This window comes from Ambystoma mexicanum, chromosome 10 (genome assembly GCF_040938575.1).
Source record: "Ambystoma mexicanum isolate Mex_15411 chromosome 10, UKY_AmexF1_1, whole genome shotgun sequence".
Classification (NCBI taxonomy): Eukaryota; Metazoa; Chordata; class Amphibia; order Caudata; family Ambystomatidae; genus Ambystoma; species Ambystoma mexicanum.
In genome coordinates this window covers 71,328,415-71,344,980 of record NC_090932.1, presented here as the reverse complement: position 1 = coordinate 71,344,980, position 16,566 = coordinate 71,328,415, and the positions used below count along the sequence as shown (strand labels likewise).

The window sequence follows — 16,566 nt, the reverse complement described above, 5'->3', positions numbered from 1 at the left end:
GCACAGTGAGTCAACCTGTTGAGAGTGTTACTCCGTGGCGGCCAATGCTCTGGACTCCCTGTCCATGAATGAAGCACAGATTAAAGGCGTGCCTCCAACACACGATCCCAGACCCCTACCACTCAGTGTGAGGCGCGAGCTGGTCTATTTTCACTTCCTCCGACGGTCCCTGGCACCCGGCATGTCCATGCGCATTCCGATCCCGTGATCCGATCTGGCGTCGAAAATGGAAAACATAGCGGTGAAAGGTCGGGCTCACTGCCCAGGCCGCGCTGCCACCGGTGGGAGAGCAGTGTCAACTAGCCACGGTCAAGATGTGGAGGACCCTTGTGTACCTGGCCCTGTTCTCCGCCTGCGCTCTCACAGGTACGGCTGTTTACTTGCTGTGGGAGGTGTGTGGCGGGGTGGGGGGTGTTTGGGAGCTGTCTCGGGCCCTGGAAATGTCACCTCTATGGTGCGGGCGGTCCCCTGGGTTGGCGCAGCTCGCGTGCCTCTCTTTCACGTCCAAGAGGTCTAGTGCAACTTTAATGTGTTCCGGCTGCCAGCATGCGTGCCCTCACCACCACGTTTTATGCTGTGCCCACGGGTTTGGCGCACTTTGGGCAGAACGCACCTCAAACGCAGCCTAAATGATACCCATCTGAACAGCGGCGAGCAGTTGCATTTGTCACCCACTCCATGTCGGCTTTTGAGGCTGTCTTTTTTTCTGGGACCTGAGGTAGTCCCTCGAAGGCGATGTGGCAGTTACCGCCTGTAATTAATAAAAGCGGATTTTCCACGTGACTTGGCACGCTGCTGATTCCTAAACGTAGCTGCGTGCAATAACAGATTCAATGAAATGCGAAGCAACCGGTTGTTTACTATAATGTGTGTATGGGGGCGTGGGGGCGTGGGGGCGTGGGGGCGGGGGGGGGGTGAGGGGCTGTGGGGGAGGTAGAGGGAGCCGTTGATCCCTTCACACATGCGCTTGCCTTCTTGCCCTCCCACCCCTTCCTTTGGGTGCCTTATTCTAGGGCGTGTTCTTAAACTGACCTTCTTTTACTGCGCATCAGGGGCGTTGCTAGGGGGGGGCTAAGAGGGCTATAGCCCCTGATCTTTTGGTTGTAGCCCCGGATAGAATCTCAGGAGCTACAGCCAAAAGACTAGCTAGCCCCCAGTCCCAACAGTTCCGACAGCAGCTTAGCCCCGGGTCTTTTCCAGACCTAGCAACTCCCCTGCAGCGCATTAGTTGAAGCTGGGCTGTGAGTAGCGGCTCCTCTAATTAAAGCCATGCGGTCTATTATTGAGTGCATGCTATGCTGCGGTTTGGCCGTGAGTAGTGTATCTTCTCGTTGAAGGCATGCTGTCTTTGCAGGTATTCAGATCATGTATAATAAATAGCACGTGGCATACCTGCATTCAACAATGCCTAAGAACAAGTGTCCTTTTCACACAAGTGTAACCAAGATGGCTGTTTACAGACATCTGAGGTGGGCCCGGGTGAAGGGCGAGTTGCTCAACCAGTCCTGCTTTTTAGACCGCCACCCCTTAGCATTCTGGTACACTTAGTCCTCAATTGTAATAAGAAAAAGATAACAAGCCTTCTCTGCCTACGCCCCAAGACTATGGAACCTCCTCCCCGTCAGCATCAGACTTGCCCCCACGCTTCTGCAATTCAGAAAAGAACTCAAGACCCACCTCTTCAGTGAGTCTCTTCTCCTCAACACCTAGGCCATTGCATCGCCACCCGCACCACCTGACTGGCTAGGCGCTGCCCGTCCCTCTCCTCCCCCGAAACACGGTACTCCTGTACCCCTTGTCTGCGCCCCTCTGTATCCCACAACCGCTGTATATCTGTTCTGTTGTTATCTCTGAAAAGCACTGTTATGCATCTGTACTGTTGTACACCTCTGTAAAGCGCTCTGTTATGCATATGTGCTATTGTACACCTTTGTAAAACGCTCCGATGTGCATCTGTACTGTTGTATAACTCTGTAAAGTGCTCTGTTATGCATCTGTACCGTGGTATACCTCTGCTGAGCACTCTGTTATGCATTTGTACTGTTGCAGACCTATTTAAAGCGCTCCGTTATGCACCTGTACTGTTGTACACCTCTATAACGCGCTGTTATGCATCTGTACTGTTGTAGACCTCTATAAAGCGCTCCATTGTGCATCTGTACTGTTGTATACCTCTATAAAGCGCTCCATTGTGCATCTGTACTGTTGTAGACCTCTATAAAGCGCTCCATTGTGCATCTGTACTGTTGTATACCTCTATAAAGCGCTCCGTTGCTTCTCGAAGCTAGGTCCGTGCTCAATAAATGCCATAATATTATTATTAATAATAATCATAATACCCAAGCATACAGGGTGGCATACAGGGTGGCATACAGGGTGGCATACAGGGTGGCATTTGCAAAAGAGCCAAGACTTGGACGCCTTAATCCTTGCATGAGATATCGCAAGATCCATGTTTCTGCGCATTTAATAGTGTAAATAAGCCGCGCTTTCGTTGGGTTAGTGATTTGTCCCCATATTGATTCATTCGGGCTTCGGGGATGGACTGGACTGAAAAGGGATGTTTTTGAAGGCCAGGGTACACCCTACTGCACTCTCTCTCCTGTGAGGCCACTCCCAGCTGTACGAAAGCTTGAACCTTGATACTGGCTCCCACCCCCATTGGTGCACAACTAAAGATGCAATGGGATGATAAATAGTCTGAAACCTAAAAACTCCAAACTGCGCAACATGAAAATCTGGCCACAAAACCCTGGCATCCTCTCTGGCCAATCTGTGATACTGAGCACATGACTCAACCCAATGGGACTATTTCCTTGACTGTCAAAGCTGAAGTATAGAATGCACTTGATACCTATATATTCCACTGAATTTGACACTGTGCATTTTGGCACTTTGTGTATGCCACACTTCTGTGGAGGGGGTGGGGGGATCCAGTAAGTTTTGTTTTACCCTGGTTTCCTCAATGCCTGAGTGTTAGGTACACTTTACGTGAATTATTTTCATTGTTTTTTTTTTTAATAATGGGCCTTATATCGTACCTGAGTTTGGTTTCTAAGCGCGGATCCTGGATTTGAACCTCTGTTGCTCTGCATGGTCTTGCTTCCAAGACCAGCGCATCGCCCCTGTGCTATCCTCGGTTTACAATGGTTTGTTTTAGCATATATGGTGTCACTTTAGCAAAATCTTGAGGCCAAAACTTTGCTATCCGGTATTGTTTTGTATTGTATTGTATTTGTCATTTATATAGCGCCCATTCCCCATTGGTATGGCCTCAATGCACTTTGTGGTTGGAACGTCCTCGGTGACCGTAGTCCATGTGCAGGAGAATCTAAGAGTTTGAATTAGATGCATATGTGTATTTTGTCCAGGTTCGGGCTTAGGTGGGCTGGCAAGGCTCCAGTAAGCAGCCTGGAGGTCAAGCACGTGGGTCGGTGTTGTTGGTGTTTTAGTATAGGGTCCTAGTGCTGAAGATTCGATGTGTGCCCAGCTAAACCAAATGTATTTTCGTTGGTTGTTGCTGTATACTAATGGCTGAGGTGTTGAGGTACGTTAGGGGTTTCATTGTGGATGGCTATGTGTGCTGCTAGGCTGGAATAGCATAGCCGTAGCTGCATTCTAGGGCGCATGGATGAGTGGCCGTGCCTGTGGTCTGTGTCCACAGACGTGGTGTACGGAATACGTACCATCGCATTGGATGTAGTTCGGCTGCTTTCTTCAGAGGTAGAGTAAAACGGCGTAAGTCTGTAAATTCTAGACTCCCAGTCTCATGCTTCTCTTATGTCATCCACCACCACTGTTGCCCTTCCCTGAAAAACACTGAGGAGAAAGACTATACACCTACTATATAAGCACTGTCAGTTTACAGTAGCAGGATATGAGTGTCCTTCATAATAATGGAGAGCTTTTGGCCGATCCGTGTTGGTCCATCCAATATGAGGGGGACTGTTACAGGCTCGTCCTGCTCCCACACGACCCCTCGGGCACTCGGACACAAATAATACACAGGAGTCCAGAAGTAGAGCGAAATGGCATGTAATGCAAACAGACCACACATGGGAGGGCTGCTCACTGCTCCATCCCCGTACCTAATGCACGTAGAATAACAAAGAGGTCCATTCCTGAGAAAAGGGGGAAGGAGTGCAGCCGCAGTTGCAAAATGCTTTCCCTGTCATATCTGTGAGGCAGCCTCTGGCCTTGGGGATCCGATCAAGTTGCAGCAGTGTCGTCAGCTGCGTACCTCTCAGGAGGGGGCCATGAGCCAGCTGAGCAGCCTGAGACGTAACATGCATTCCACAGCTCTGCGGCCTTGCTTGGCACGCTTGTTAAGTTGTAGCCCAGTCTCAACACATGAGAGGGGGCCCTCGGAGAAAAATGCAGTATCAGAGTTGGTAAAAGGAATTAAGGTGTGTCCCAGCTGGAGTTGTACAAGGAATATAACATTTTATGTGCGCCTAAAGGCCCTGGCAGCCATGATTCAAAAAGTGGTTTCTGCTTTTTGAACTATGTAGGTGATACCCATATGCTGGTATTCTTGAAAGGTACCTGCCTCTTAACTTCACAGAAATGTAAGGACTGCCTGGAGAATATTTAAGACTGGATGGATAAGCGCTCCCTAAAAACCAAACCCAGCTAAACAGATGTCCTGATGTTATAAATGTTCATGAGATTTCCTTGAATGAAATGTTCTGGCCAGAATCCTCTGGTTGATATCCATCGCCCTCTCGATCAGAAGAATTTAGGGATACTCAAGGGCTCCAATTTCTCCATGATATCGCACATTTCTTGGGTGGTAGAACCATGTTTTTTTTTCAATTCCATAATTTTGAAATATTGACTCAATTTTCTATAATTCCCACATAAGTTTTATTCATTTATTTGTACTGCGTCGAAAGCCTGCAGGCATTGGGACCGAAACACATACACAAAAGACAAATCCATCAAAGACGGGACAGGGCCAGAAGGATTAATCCGGGTGAGAAAAGGAGGAGAATTACTTGCGGCCATAAAAACATTAGTTTCTTCCCACTTTGATTAAGGGAACAGACTATTTTGGCCCTCCATGAAAGACAAATATCCTGACTGCAGAGGGTCCTAAATTCTGCAGCTATGCTTTCTTTGTAGTTAAAGAGATACAACTGGTTAGAAAGGGGGGTGCTGTTTAAGTTTCAGATCATCTATTGAAAAAGACCCCAACAGCCCTCTCTGATCGATTCCCACCTTTTCACCCAAAGAGACAAAGAAGATAGCAATCTACATGTTTCAGAAAGTGAAGAGTGGGGCGGGTTTCTCTTTTAATGAGGTTGCCTTGAGATTTAATGCATTACCACCGTATTTATCTCTCAAGTGTAACTCATTGACATTTAAAAGTAAAAAATTAAAGATAGGATTATTTGAGAACTGAAATCCGCCCCCTGCATTCTACATGATTATTTCCCTACTTGGTAATGACATCATGACTACAGGTGAAAAAAGCACTTTACAAAATCTCAAAACATAGCACATATCACACAATCAATCGTCATATGCCGTCGGCAGGCATACAAATACTGCAACATACACAGAACACCAGTGCATGCCTGGCAAGGCTCAAATCTGCATCAGAGCCAGAACAGTATAATAGGCTTTAAAGAGTCCTTTGAGTCACAGCATGGATGTAGATAACAAGGCATGTATGCGAGAGAGCCTTGAGTGCCAGTATTACCACTGTATACTCCACATCTACTATCACTATATGCTCCACATCGACTGACACTGTATGCTTCACATCTACTACCACTTTATCCTCAACATCTACTTCCACTTTATGCTCCACATCTACCACCTCTGTATGCTCCACATCTACTACCACGGTATACTCCACATCTACTACCACTGTATGCTCCACATCTACTACCACTGTATGCTCCACATCTACTACCACGGTATACTCCACATCTACCGACAGTGTATACTCGACATCTACTACCACTGTATGCTCCACATCTACTGACACTGTATGCTCCACATCTACTACCACGGTATACTCCACATCTCTCTGCCTCAGAGCCAGAACAGTGCAAGAAGCCTTAAAGAGTCCTTTGAGTCACAGCACGGATGTAGATAACAAGTCACGTATGCGAGAGAGCCTTGAGTGCCAGTACTACCAGTGTATAGTTCACATCTACCACTATATAATCCACATCTACTACTACTGTATGCTCCACATCTACTACCACGGTATACTCCGCATCTACTGACACTGTATACTCCACATCTACTGACACTGTATACTCGACATCTACTACCACTGTATACTCCAAATCTACTACCATTGTATGCTTCACATCTACTACCATAGCAGACTCCACATCTACTACCACTGTATTCTCCACATCTATCTGTATCAGACCAAGAACAATACAAGAGGCCTTAAAGAGTCATGTGAGTCACAGCATGGATGCAGATAACAAGTCATGTATGCGAGAGAGCCTTGAGTGACAGTTTTACCACTGTATACTCCACATCTACGACCACTGTATACTCCACATCTACTACCACGGTATACTCCACATCTACTGACATTGTATACTCCACATCTACTACCACTGTATACTCCACATCTACTACCATTGTATGCTCCACATCTACTACCACTGTATACTCCACATCTACCAATCTACTCCCACTGTATACTCCACATCTATGACCACTGTATGCTCCACATCTACTACCACGGTATACTCGAGATCTACTACTACTGTATACTCCACATCTACTACCATTGTATGCTCCACATCTACTACCACTGTATACTCCACATCTACTACCACTGCATACTCCACATCTACCGGCATCAGAGCCAGAACAGTACAAGAGGCCTTAAACAGTCCTTTGAGTCACAGCATGGATGTAGATAACAAGTCATATATGCGAGAGAGCCTTGAGTGCCAGTATTACCACTGTATACTCCACATCTACTACCAGTGTATGCTCCAAATCTACTACCACGGTATACTCCACATCTACTGCCATTGTATACTCAACATCTACTACCACTGTATAATCCACATCTACTACCACTGTACACTCCAAATCTACTACCATTGTATGCTTCACATCTACTACCATAGCAGACTCCACATCTACTACCACCGTTTTCTCCACATCTATCTGTATCAGACCAAGAACAATACAAGAGGCCTTAAAGAGTCATGTGAGTCACAGCATGGATGCAGATAACAAGTCATGTATGCGAGAGAGCCTTGAGTGACAGTATTACCACTGTATACTCCACATCTACTACCACTGTATACTCCACATCTACTACCACGGTATACTCCACATCTACTGACACTGTATACTCCACATCTACTACCACTGTATACTCCACATCTACTACCATTGTATGCTCCACATCTACTACCACTGTATACTCCACATCTACCAATCTACTCCCACTGTATACTCCACATCTATGACCACTGTATGCTCCACATCTACTACCACGGTATACTCGAGATCTACTACTACTGTATACTCCACATCTACTACCATTGTATGCTCCACATCTACTACCACTGTATACTCCACATCTACTACCACTGCATACTCCACATCTACCGGCATCAGAGCCAGAACAGTACAAGAGGCCTTAAACAGTCCTTTGAGTCACAGCATGGATGTAGATAACAAGTCATATATGCGAGAGAGCCTTGAGTGCCAGTATTACCACTGTATACTCCACATCTACTACCAGTGTATGCTCCAAATCTACTACCACGGTATACTCCACATCTACTGCCATTGTATACTCAACATCTACTACCACTGTATAATCCACATCTACTACCACTGTGTACTCAACATCTACTACGACTGTATGCTCCACATCTGCTACCACTGTATTCATCTACTACCATTGTATACTCCACATCTACTACCACTGTATAGTCCACATCTACTACCACAGCATACTCCACATCTACTGACACTGTATACTCCACATCTACTGACACTTTATACTCCACATCTACTACCACTGTATACTCCACATCTACTACCAGTGTATGCTCCACATCTACTACCACTGTATACTAGACATCCACTAATTTACTCCCACTGTATACTCCACATCTGCTACCACTGTATGCTCCACATCTACTACCACTGTATACTCCACATCTCTCTGCCTCAGAGCCAGAAAGGTGCAAGAGGCCTTAAAGAGTCCTTTGAGTCACAGCATGGATGTAGACAACAAGTCACGTATGCAAGAGAGCCTTGAGTGCCAGTATTACCAGTGTATATTTCACATCTACTACCACTGTATAATCCACATCTACTACTACTGTATGCTCCACATCTACTACCATGGTATACTCCACATCTACTGACACTGTATACTCCACATCTATTGACACTGTATACTCGACATCTACTACCACTGTATACTCCAAATCTACTACCATTGTATGCTCCACATCTACTACCATAGTAGACTCCACATCTACTACCACTGTATTCTCCACACCTATCTGTATCAGACCCAGAACAGTACAAGAGGCCCTAAAGCGTCCTTTGAGTCACAGCATGGATGTAGATAACAAGTCATGTATGCGAGAGAGCCTTGAGTGCCAGTATTACCACTGAATACTCCACATCTACTACCACTGCATACTCCACATCTATTTCCACGTTATACTCCACATCTACTGACATTGTATACTCCACATCTACTGACACTGTATATTCAACATCTACTACCACTGTATACGCCACATCTGCTACCACTGTATGCTCCACAACTGCTACCACGGTATGCTCCACATCTACTACCACGGTATACTCAACATCTACTACCATTGTATACTCCACATCTACTACCATTGTATGCTCCACATCTACTACCATTTTATGCTCCACATCTACTGACACTGTATGATCCACATCTACTACCACTGTATGCTCCACATCTACTACCACTGTATGCTTCACATCTACTACCACTGTATGCTCCACATCTACTGCCACTGTATACTCCACATCTATTACCACTGTATACTCCACCTCTACTACCATTGTATGCTCCACATCTATTACCACTGTATACTCCACCTCTACTAACACGGTATGCTCCACATCTACTACCACTGTATGCTCCACATCTACTATCACTGTATTCTACACATCTCTACTACTATATGCTCCACATCCACTACCACTGTATACTCCACATCTACTGCCACTGTATGCTCCACATCTACTACAACTTTATGCTGACCATCTACTACCCCTGTAAGCTCCACATCTACTACCATTGTATACTTCAACTACCATTGTATACTCCACATCTACTACCACTGTATACTCCACATCTACTACCGCTGTATGCTCCACATCTACTACTGCTGTATCCTCCACATTTGTATGCTCCACATCTACTACCACTGTATGCTCCACATCTACTACCACTGTATACTCCACGTCTACTGCCATTGTATACTCAACATCTACTACCACTGTATAATCCACATCTACTACCACTGTGTACTCAACATCTACTACGACTGTATGCTCCACATCTGCTACCACTGTATTCATCTACTACCATTGTATACTCCACATCTACTACCACTGTATAGTCCACATCTACTACCACAGCATACTCCACATCTACTGACACTGTATACTCCACATCTACTGACACTTTATACTCCACATCTACTACCACTGTATACTCCACATCTACTACCAGTGTATGCTCCACATCTACTACCACTGTATACTAGACATCTACTAATTTACTCCCACTGTATACTCCACATCTGCTACCACTGTATGCTCCACATCTACTACCATGGTATACTCGACATCTACTACCACTGTATACTCCACATCTACTGCCATTGTATGCTCCACATCTACTACCACTGTGTACTCCACATCTATCGGCATCAGAGCCAGAACAGTACAAGAGGCCTTAAACAGTCCTTTGAGTCAAAGCATGGATGTAGATAACAAGTCATGTATGCGAGAGAGCCTTGAGTGCCAGTATTATCACTGTATACTCCACATCTACTATCACTATATGCTCCACATCTACTACCATTGTATACGCCACATCTACTACCACTGTATACTCCACATCCACTACAGCTGTATGCTCCACATCTACTACCGCCGTATCCTCCACATCTCTTTGCTCCACATCTACTACCACTGCATGCTCCACATCTACTACCACTGTATACTCCATGACTACTGCCATTGTATACTCAACATCTACTACCACTGTATAATCCACATCTACTACCACTGTATACTCAACATCTACTACGACTGTATGCTCCACATCTGCTACCACTGTATACATTTACTACCATTGAATACTCCACATCTACCACTGTATACTCTGCATCTACTAGCACTGTATTCTCCACATCTACTACCACTGTATACTCCACATCTCTCTGCCTCAGAGCCAGAAAGGTGCAAGAGGCCTTAAAGAGTCCTTTGAGTCACAGCATGGATGTAGATAACAAGTCACGTATGCAAGAGAGCCTTAAGTGCCAGTATTACCAGTGTATAGTTCACATCTACTACCACTGTATAATCCACATCTACTACTACTGTATGCTCCACATCTACTTCCATGGTATACTCCACATCTACTGACACTGTATACTCCACATCTACTGACACTGTATACTCGACATCTACTACCACTGTATACTCCAAATCTACTACCATTGTATGCTCCACATCTACTACCATAGTAGACTCCACATCTACTACCACTGTATCCTCCACATCCATCTGTATCAGACCCAGAACAGTACAAGAGGCCTTAAAGAGTCCTTTGAGTCACAGCATGGCTGTAGATAACAAGTCATGTATGCGAGAGAGCCTTGAGTGCCAGTATTACCACTGTATACTCCACATCTACTACCACTGCATACTCCACATTTACTTTCACGTTATACTCCACATCTACTGACATTGTATACTCCACATCTACTGACACTGTATATTCGACATCTACTACCACTGTATACGCCATATCTGCTACCACTGTATGCTCCACATCTGCTACCACCGTATGCTCCACATCTACTACCGCGGTATACTCAACATCTACTACCACTGTATACTCCACATCTACTACCATTGTATGCTCTGCATCTACTACTACTATATGATCCACATCTACTACAACTGTATGCTCCACATCTACTACCACTCTATGCTCCACATCTACTACCACTGTATGCTCCACATCTACTGCCACTGTATACTCCACATCTATTACCACTGTATACTCCATCTCTACTACCATTGTATGCTCCACATCTACTACCACTGTATGCTCCACATCTACTATCACTGTATTCTACACATCTCTACCACTATATGCTCCACATCCACTACCACTGTATACTCCACATCTACTGCCACTGTATATGCCACATCTGCTACCACTGTATGCTCCACATCTACTGCCACTGTATGCTCCACATCTACTACCATTGTATTCTCCACATCTAATACCACTGTATACTCCACATCTATTACCACTGTATACTCCACATCTATTACCACTGTATACTCCACATTTACTGACACAGTATGCTCCACATCTACTACCACTGTATGCTCCACATCTACTATCACTGTATTCTACACATCTCTACCACTATATGCTCCACATCCACTACCACTGTATACTCCACATCTACTGCCACTGTATGCTCCACATTTACTACAGCTTTATACTCACCATCTACTACCACTGTAAGCTCCACATCTACTACCATTGTATACTTCTACTACCATGGTATAATCCACATCTACTACCACTGTATACTCCACATCTACTACCACTGTATGCTCCACATCTACTACCGCTGTATCCTGCCACATCTGTATGCTCCACATCTACTACCATTGAATGCTCTACATCTGCTACCACTGTATACTCCACGTCTACTGCCATTGTATACTCAACATCTACTACCACTGTATAATCCACATCTACTACCACTGTATACTCAACATCTACTACCACAGCATACTCCACATCTACTGACACTGTATACTCCACATCTACTACCACTGTATACTCCACATCTACTACCGCTGTATACTCCACATCTACTAGCAGTGTATGCTCCACATCTAATACCAGTGTATGCTCCACATCTACTACCACTGTATACTAGACATCTACTAATTTACTCCCACTGTATACTCCACATCTACTGCCACTGTATGCTCCACATCTACTACCACTTTATCCTCAACATCTACTCCCACTTTATGCTCCACATCTACCACCACTGTATGCTCTACATCTACTGCCACTGTATGCTCCACATCTACTACTACTGTATGCTCCACATCTACTACCATTGTATGTTCAACATCTATCAGTGTATGCTCAACATCTGTCGACGCTGTATACTCCACATCTACTATCACTGTATGCTCCACATCTACTACCATTGTATGCTCCACATCTACTACCATTGTATTCTCAACATCTACTACCACTGTATACTCCACATCTATTACCACTGTATACTCCACATCTACTGATACGGTATGCTCCACATCTACTACCACTGTATGCTCCACATCTACTATCACTGTATTCTACACATCTCTACCACTATATGCTCCACATCTACTACCACTGTATACTCCACATCTACTGCCACTGTATACTCCACATCTACTACAACATTATGCTCACCATCTACTACCTCTGTATGCTCCACGTCTACCACCACTGTATGCTACACATCTACTACCACTGTATACTCCACATATACTGCCACTCTATGCTCCACATCTACTACAACATTATGCTCACCATCTACTACCTCTGTATGCTCCACATCTACTACTGCTGTATCCTCCACATCTACTACTGTATGCTCCAAATCTACTACCACTGTATACCCCACATCTACTGCCACTGTATGCTCCACATCTACTACTGCTGTATCCTCCACATCTGTATGCTCCACATCTACTACCACTGTAACCTCCACATCTACTGCCACTGTATGCTCCACATCTACTACAACATTATGCTCACCATCTACTACCTCTGTATGCTCCACGTCTACCACCACTGTATTCTACACATCTACTACCACTGTATACTCCACATCTACTGCCACTCTATGCTCCACATCTACTACAACATTATGCTCACCATCTACTACCTCTGTATGCTCCACATCTGCTACTGCTGTATCCTCCACATCTGTATGCTCCACATCTACTACCACTGTATGCTCCACATCTACTACCACTGTATGCTCCACATCTACTACCACTGTATACTCAACATCTACTACCACTGTATGCTCCACATCTGCTACCACTGTATACATCTACTACCATTGTATACTCTGCATTTACTACCACTGTATACTACACATCTACTACCACAGCATACTCCACATCTACTGACACTGTATACACTACATCTAATGACACTGTATGCTCCACATTTCCTACCGCTGTATACTCCACATCTACTACCAGTGTATGCTCCACATCTACTACCACTGTATACTAGACATCTACTAATTTACTCCCACTGTATACTCCACATCTACTACCAAGGTATGCTCCACATCTACTACCACTGTATACTCCACATCTATCGCCATCAGAGCCAGAACAGTACAAGAGGCCTTAAACAGTCCTTTGACTCACAGCATGGATGTAGATAACAAGTCATGTATGCGAGAGAGCCTTGAGTGCCAGTATTACCACTGTATACTTCACATCTACTACCACTATATGCTCCACATCTACTACCTTGGTATACTCCACATCTACTGACACTGTATACTCCACATCTACTACCACTGTATACTCCACATATACTACCTTTGTATACTCCACATCTAATACCACTGTATACTCCACATCTACTACCACTGTATACTCCACACCTATCTGCATCAGAGCCAGAACAGTACAAGAGGCCTTAAAGAGTCCTTTGAGTCACAGAATCGATGTAGATAAAAAGTCATGTATGCCAGAGAGCCTTGAGTGCCAGTATTGCCACTGTATACTCCACATCTACTACCACTGTATGCTCCACACCTACTACCACTGTATTCTCCACATATAGTACCGCTGTATGCTCCACATCTACTACCACTGTATGCTCCACATCTACTAGCACTGTATTCTCCACATATAGTACCACTGTATGCTCCACATCTACTGCCACTGTATGCTCCACATCTACTGACACTGTATGCTCCACATCTACTGACACTGTATTCTCCACATCTACTACCACTTAATCCTCAACATCTACTACCACTTTATGCTCCACATCTACCACCACTGTATGCTCTGCATCTACCGCCACTGTATGCTCTGCATCTACCGCCACTGTATGCTCCACATCTACTACTACTGTGTGCTCAACATCTACTATCATTGTTTGCTCCACATCTACTGACACTGTATGCCCCACATTTACTACCACTGTAAACTCCACGTCTACTACCACCATATGCGCCATATCTACTACCACTGTATACTCCACATCTACTACCATTGTATGCTCCGCATATACTACCACTGTATACTACACATCTACTACCATTGTATACTGTACATCTATCTGCATCACAGCCAGAACAGTACAAGAGGGCTTAAAGAGTCCTTTAAGTCACAGCATGGATGAAGATAACAAGTCATGTATGCGAGAGAGCCTTGAGTGCCAGTATTACCACTGTATACTCCACATCTACTACCACTGTATACTCCACATTCACTACCACGGTATACTCCACATCTACTGACACTGTATACTCCACATCTACTACCACTGTATGCTCCACATCTACTACCATGGTATACTCGATATCTACTACCAGTGTATACTCCACATCTACTACCATTGTATGCTCTGCATCTACCACCACTGTATGCTCCACATCTACTACTACTGTATGTTCCACATCTACTACCACTGTATACTCCACATTCACTACCACGGTATACTCCACATCTACTGACACTGTATACGGTTGCCAGTCATTTGGTCGAAATCAATTGGTCGACTGGACAACTGGTCGAATCAATTTGGTCGAAAACCAAATGGTCGAATTTTTTTTTTTTTTTTTTTACCCCTTTATTTTTTTTTTTGGGGGGGTCCGCCCCCAACCCCCTTTTTTTTCTTTCTTTTTTTTTTTTTTAACACGAAAACCCACAAAACACATATATAAATAAAAAAAAAAAAATTTGACCATTTGGTTTTCGACCAAATGACGTCGACCAAATTGCAGTCGACCAGTTTGTAGTCGACCAAATGACTGGACACCACTGTATACTCCACATCTACTACCACTGTATGCTCCACATCTACTACCATGGTATACTCGATATCTACTACCAGTGTATACTCCACATCTACTACCACATCTACTACCACTGTATGCTCCACATCTACTACCACTGTATGCTCCACATCTACTACCAGTGTATGTTTAACATCTACTACCACTGTATTCTCCACATCTGCTGATACTGTATACTCCCCATCTACTACCACTGTATGCTCCACATCTACTACCAAGGTATACTCCACATCTACGACACTGTATTCTCCACATCTATTATCACTGTATACTCCACATCTACTACCACTGTGTACTCCACATCTACTGACACTGTATGCTCCACATCTATTAGCACTGTATGCTCCACATCGACTATCACTGTATTCTCCACATCTCTACCACTATATGCTCCACATCTACTACCACAGTATACTCTGCATCTACCACCACTGTATGCTCCACATCTACTACTACTGTATGCTCCACATCTACTACCATTGTTTGCTCCACATCTACTGACACTGTATGTTCCACATCTACTACCACTGTATACTCCACATCTACTACCACTGTATGCTCCATATTTACTACCACTGTATACTCCACATCTACTTCCATTGTATGCTCCACATCTACTACCACTGTATACTCCACATCTCTCTGCATCAGAGCCAGAACCGTACAAGAGGCCTTAAAGAGTCCTTTGAGTAACAGCATGGATGTAGATAACAAGTCATGTATGAGAGAGAGCCTAAAGTGCCAGTATTACCACTGAATACTCTGCATCTACTACCACTGTATGTTCCACATCTACTACCACGGCATGCTCTACATCTACTGACACCGTATACTCCACATCTATTGACACTGTATGCTCCACAACTACTACCACTGTATGCTCCACATCTACTATCACTGTATTCTCCACATCTCTACCACTATATGCTCCACATCTACTACCACTATATGCTCCACATCTACTACCACTGTATACTCCACATCTACTACCATTGTATACTCCACGTCTACTGCCATTGTATACTCAACATCTACTACCACTGTATAATCCACATCTACTACCACTGTGTACTCAACATCTACTACGACTGTATGCTCCACATCTACTGACACTGTATGCTCCACATCTACTACCACGGTATACTCCACATCTACCGACAGTGTATACTCGACATCTACTACCACTGTATAC

The 16,566-nt window shown here is 44.5% G+C and overlaps 1 protein-coding gene across 1 annotated transcript in view; it reads left to right on the top strand.

Moving 5' to 3' along the window:
* Positions 1 to 231: 231 nt before the first annotated feature.
* Positions 232 to 16,566, top strand: part of LOC138491165 (acetylcholine receptor subunit delta-like) — a 233,938-nt gene continuing 217,603 nt past the window's right edge. The window contains exon 1 of the mRNA XM_069617540.1: positions 232 to 366. Coding sequence (XP_069473641.1) covers positions 315 to 366 — 52 coding nt within the window. The 5' untranslated portion in view covers positions 232 to 314. The remainder of the gene's footprint in view (positions 367 to 16,566) is intronic.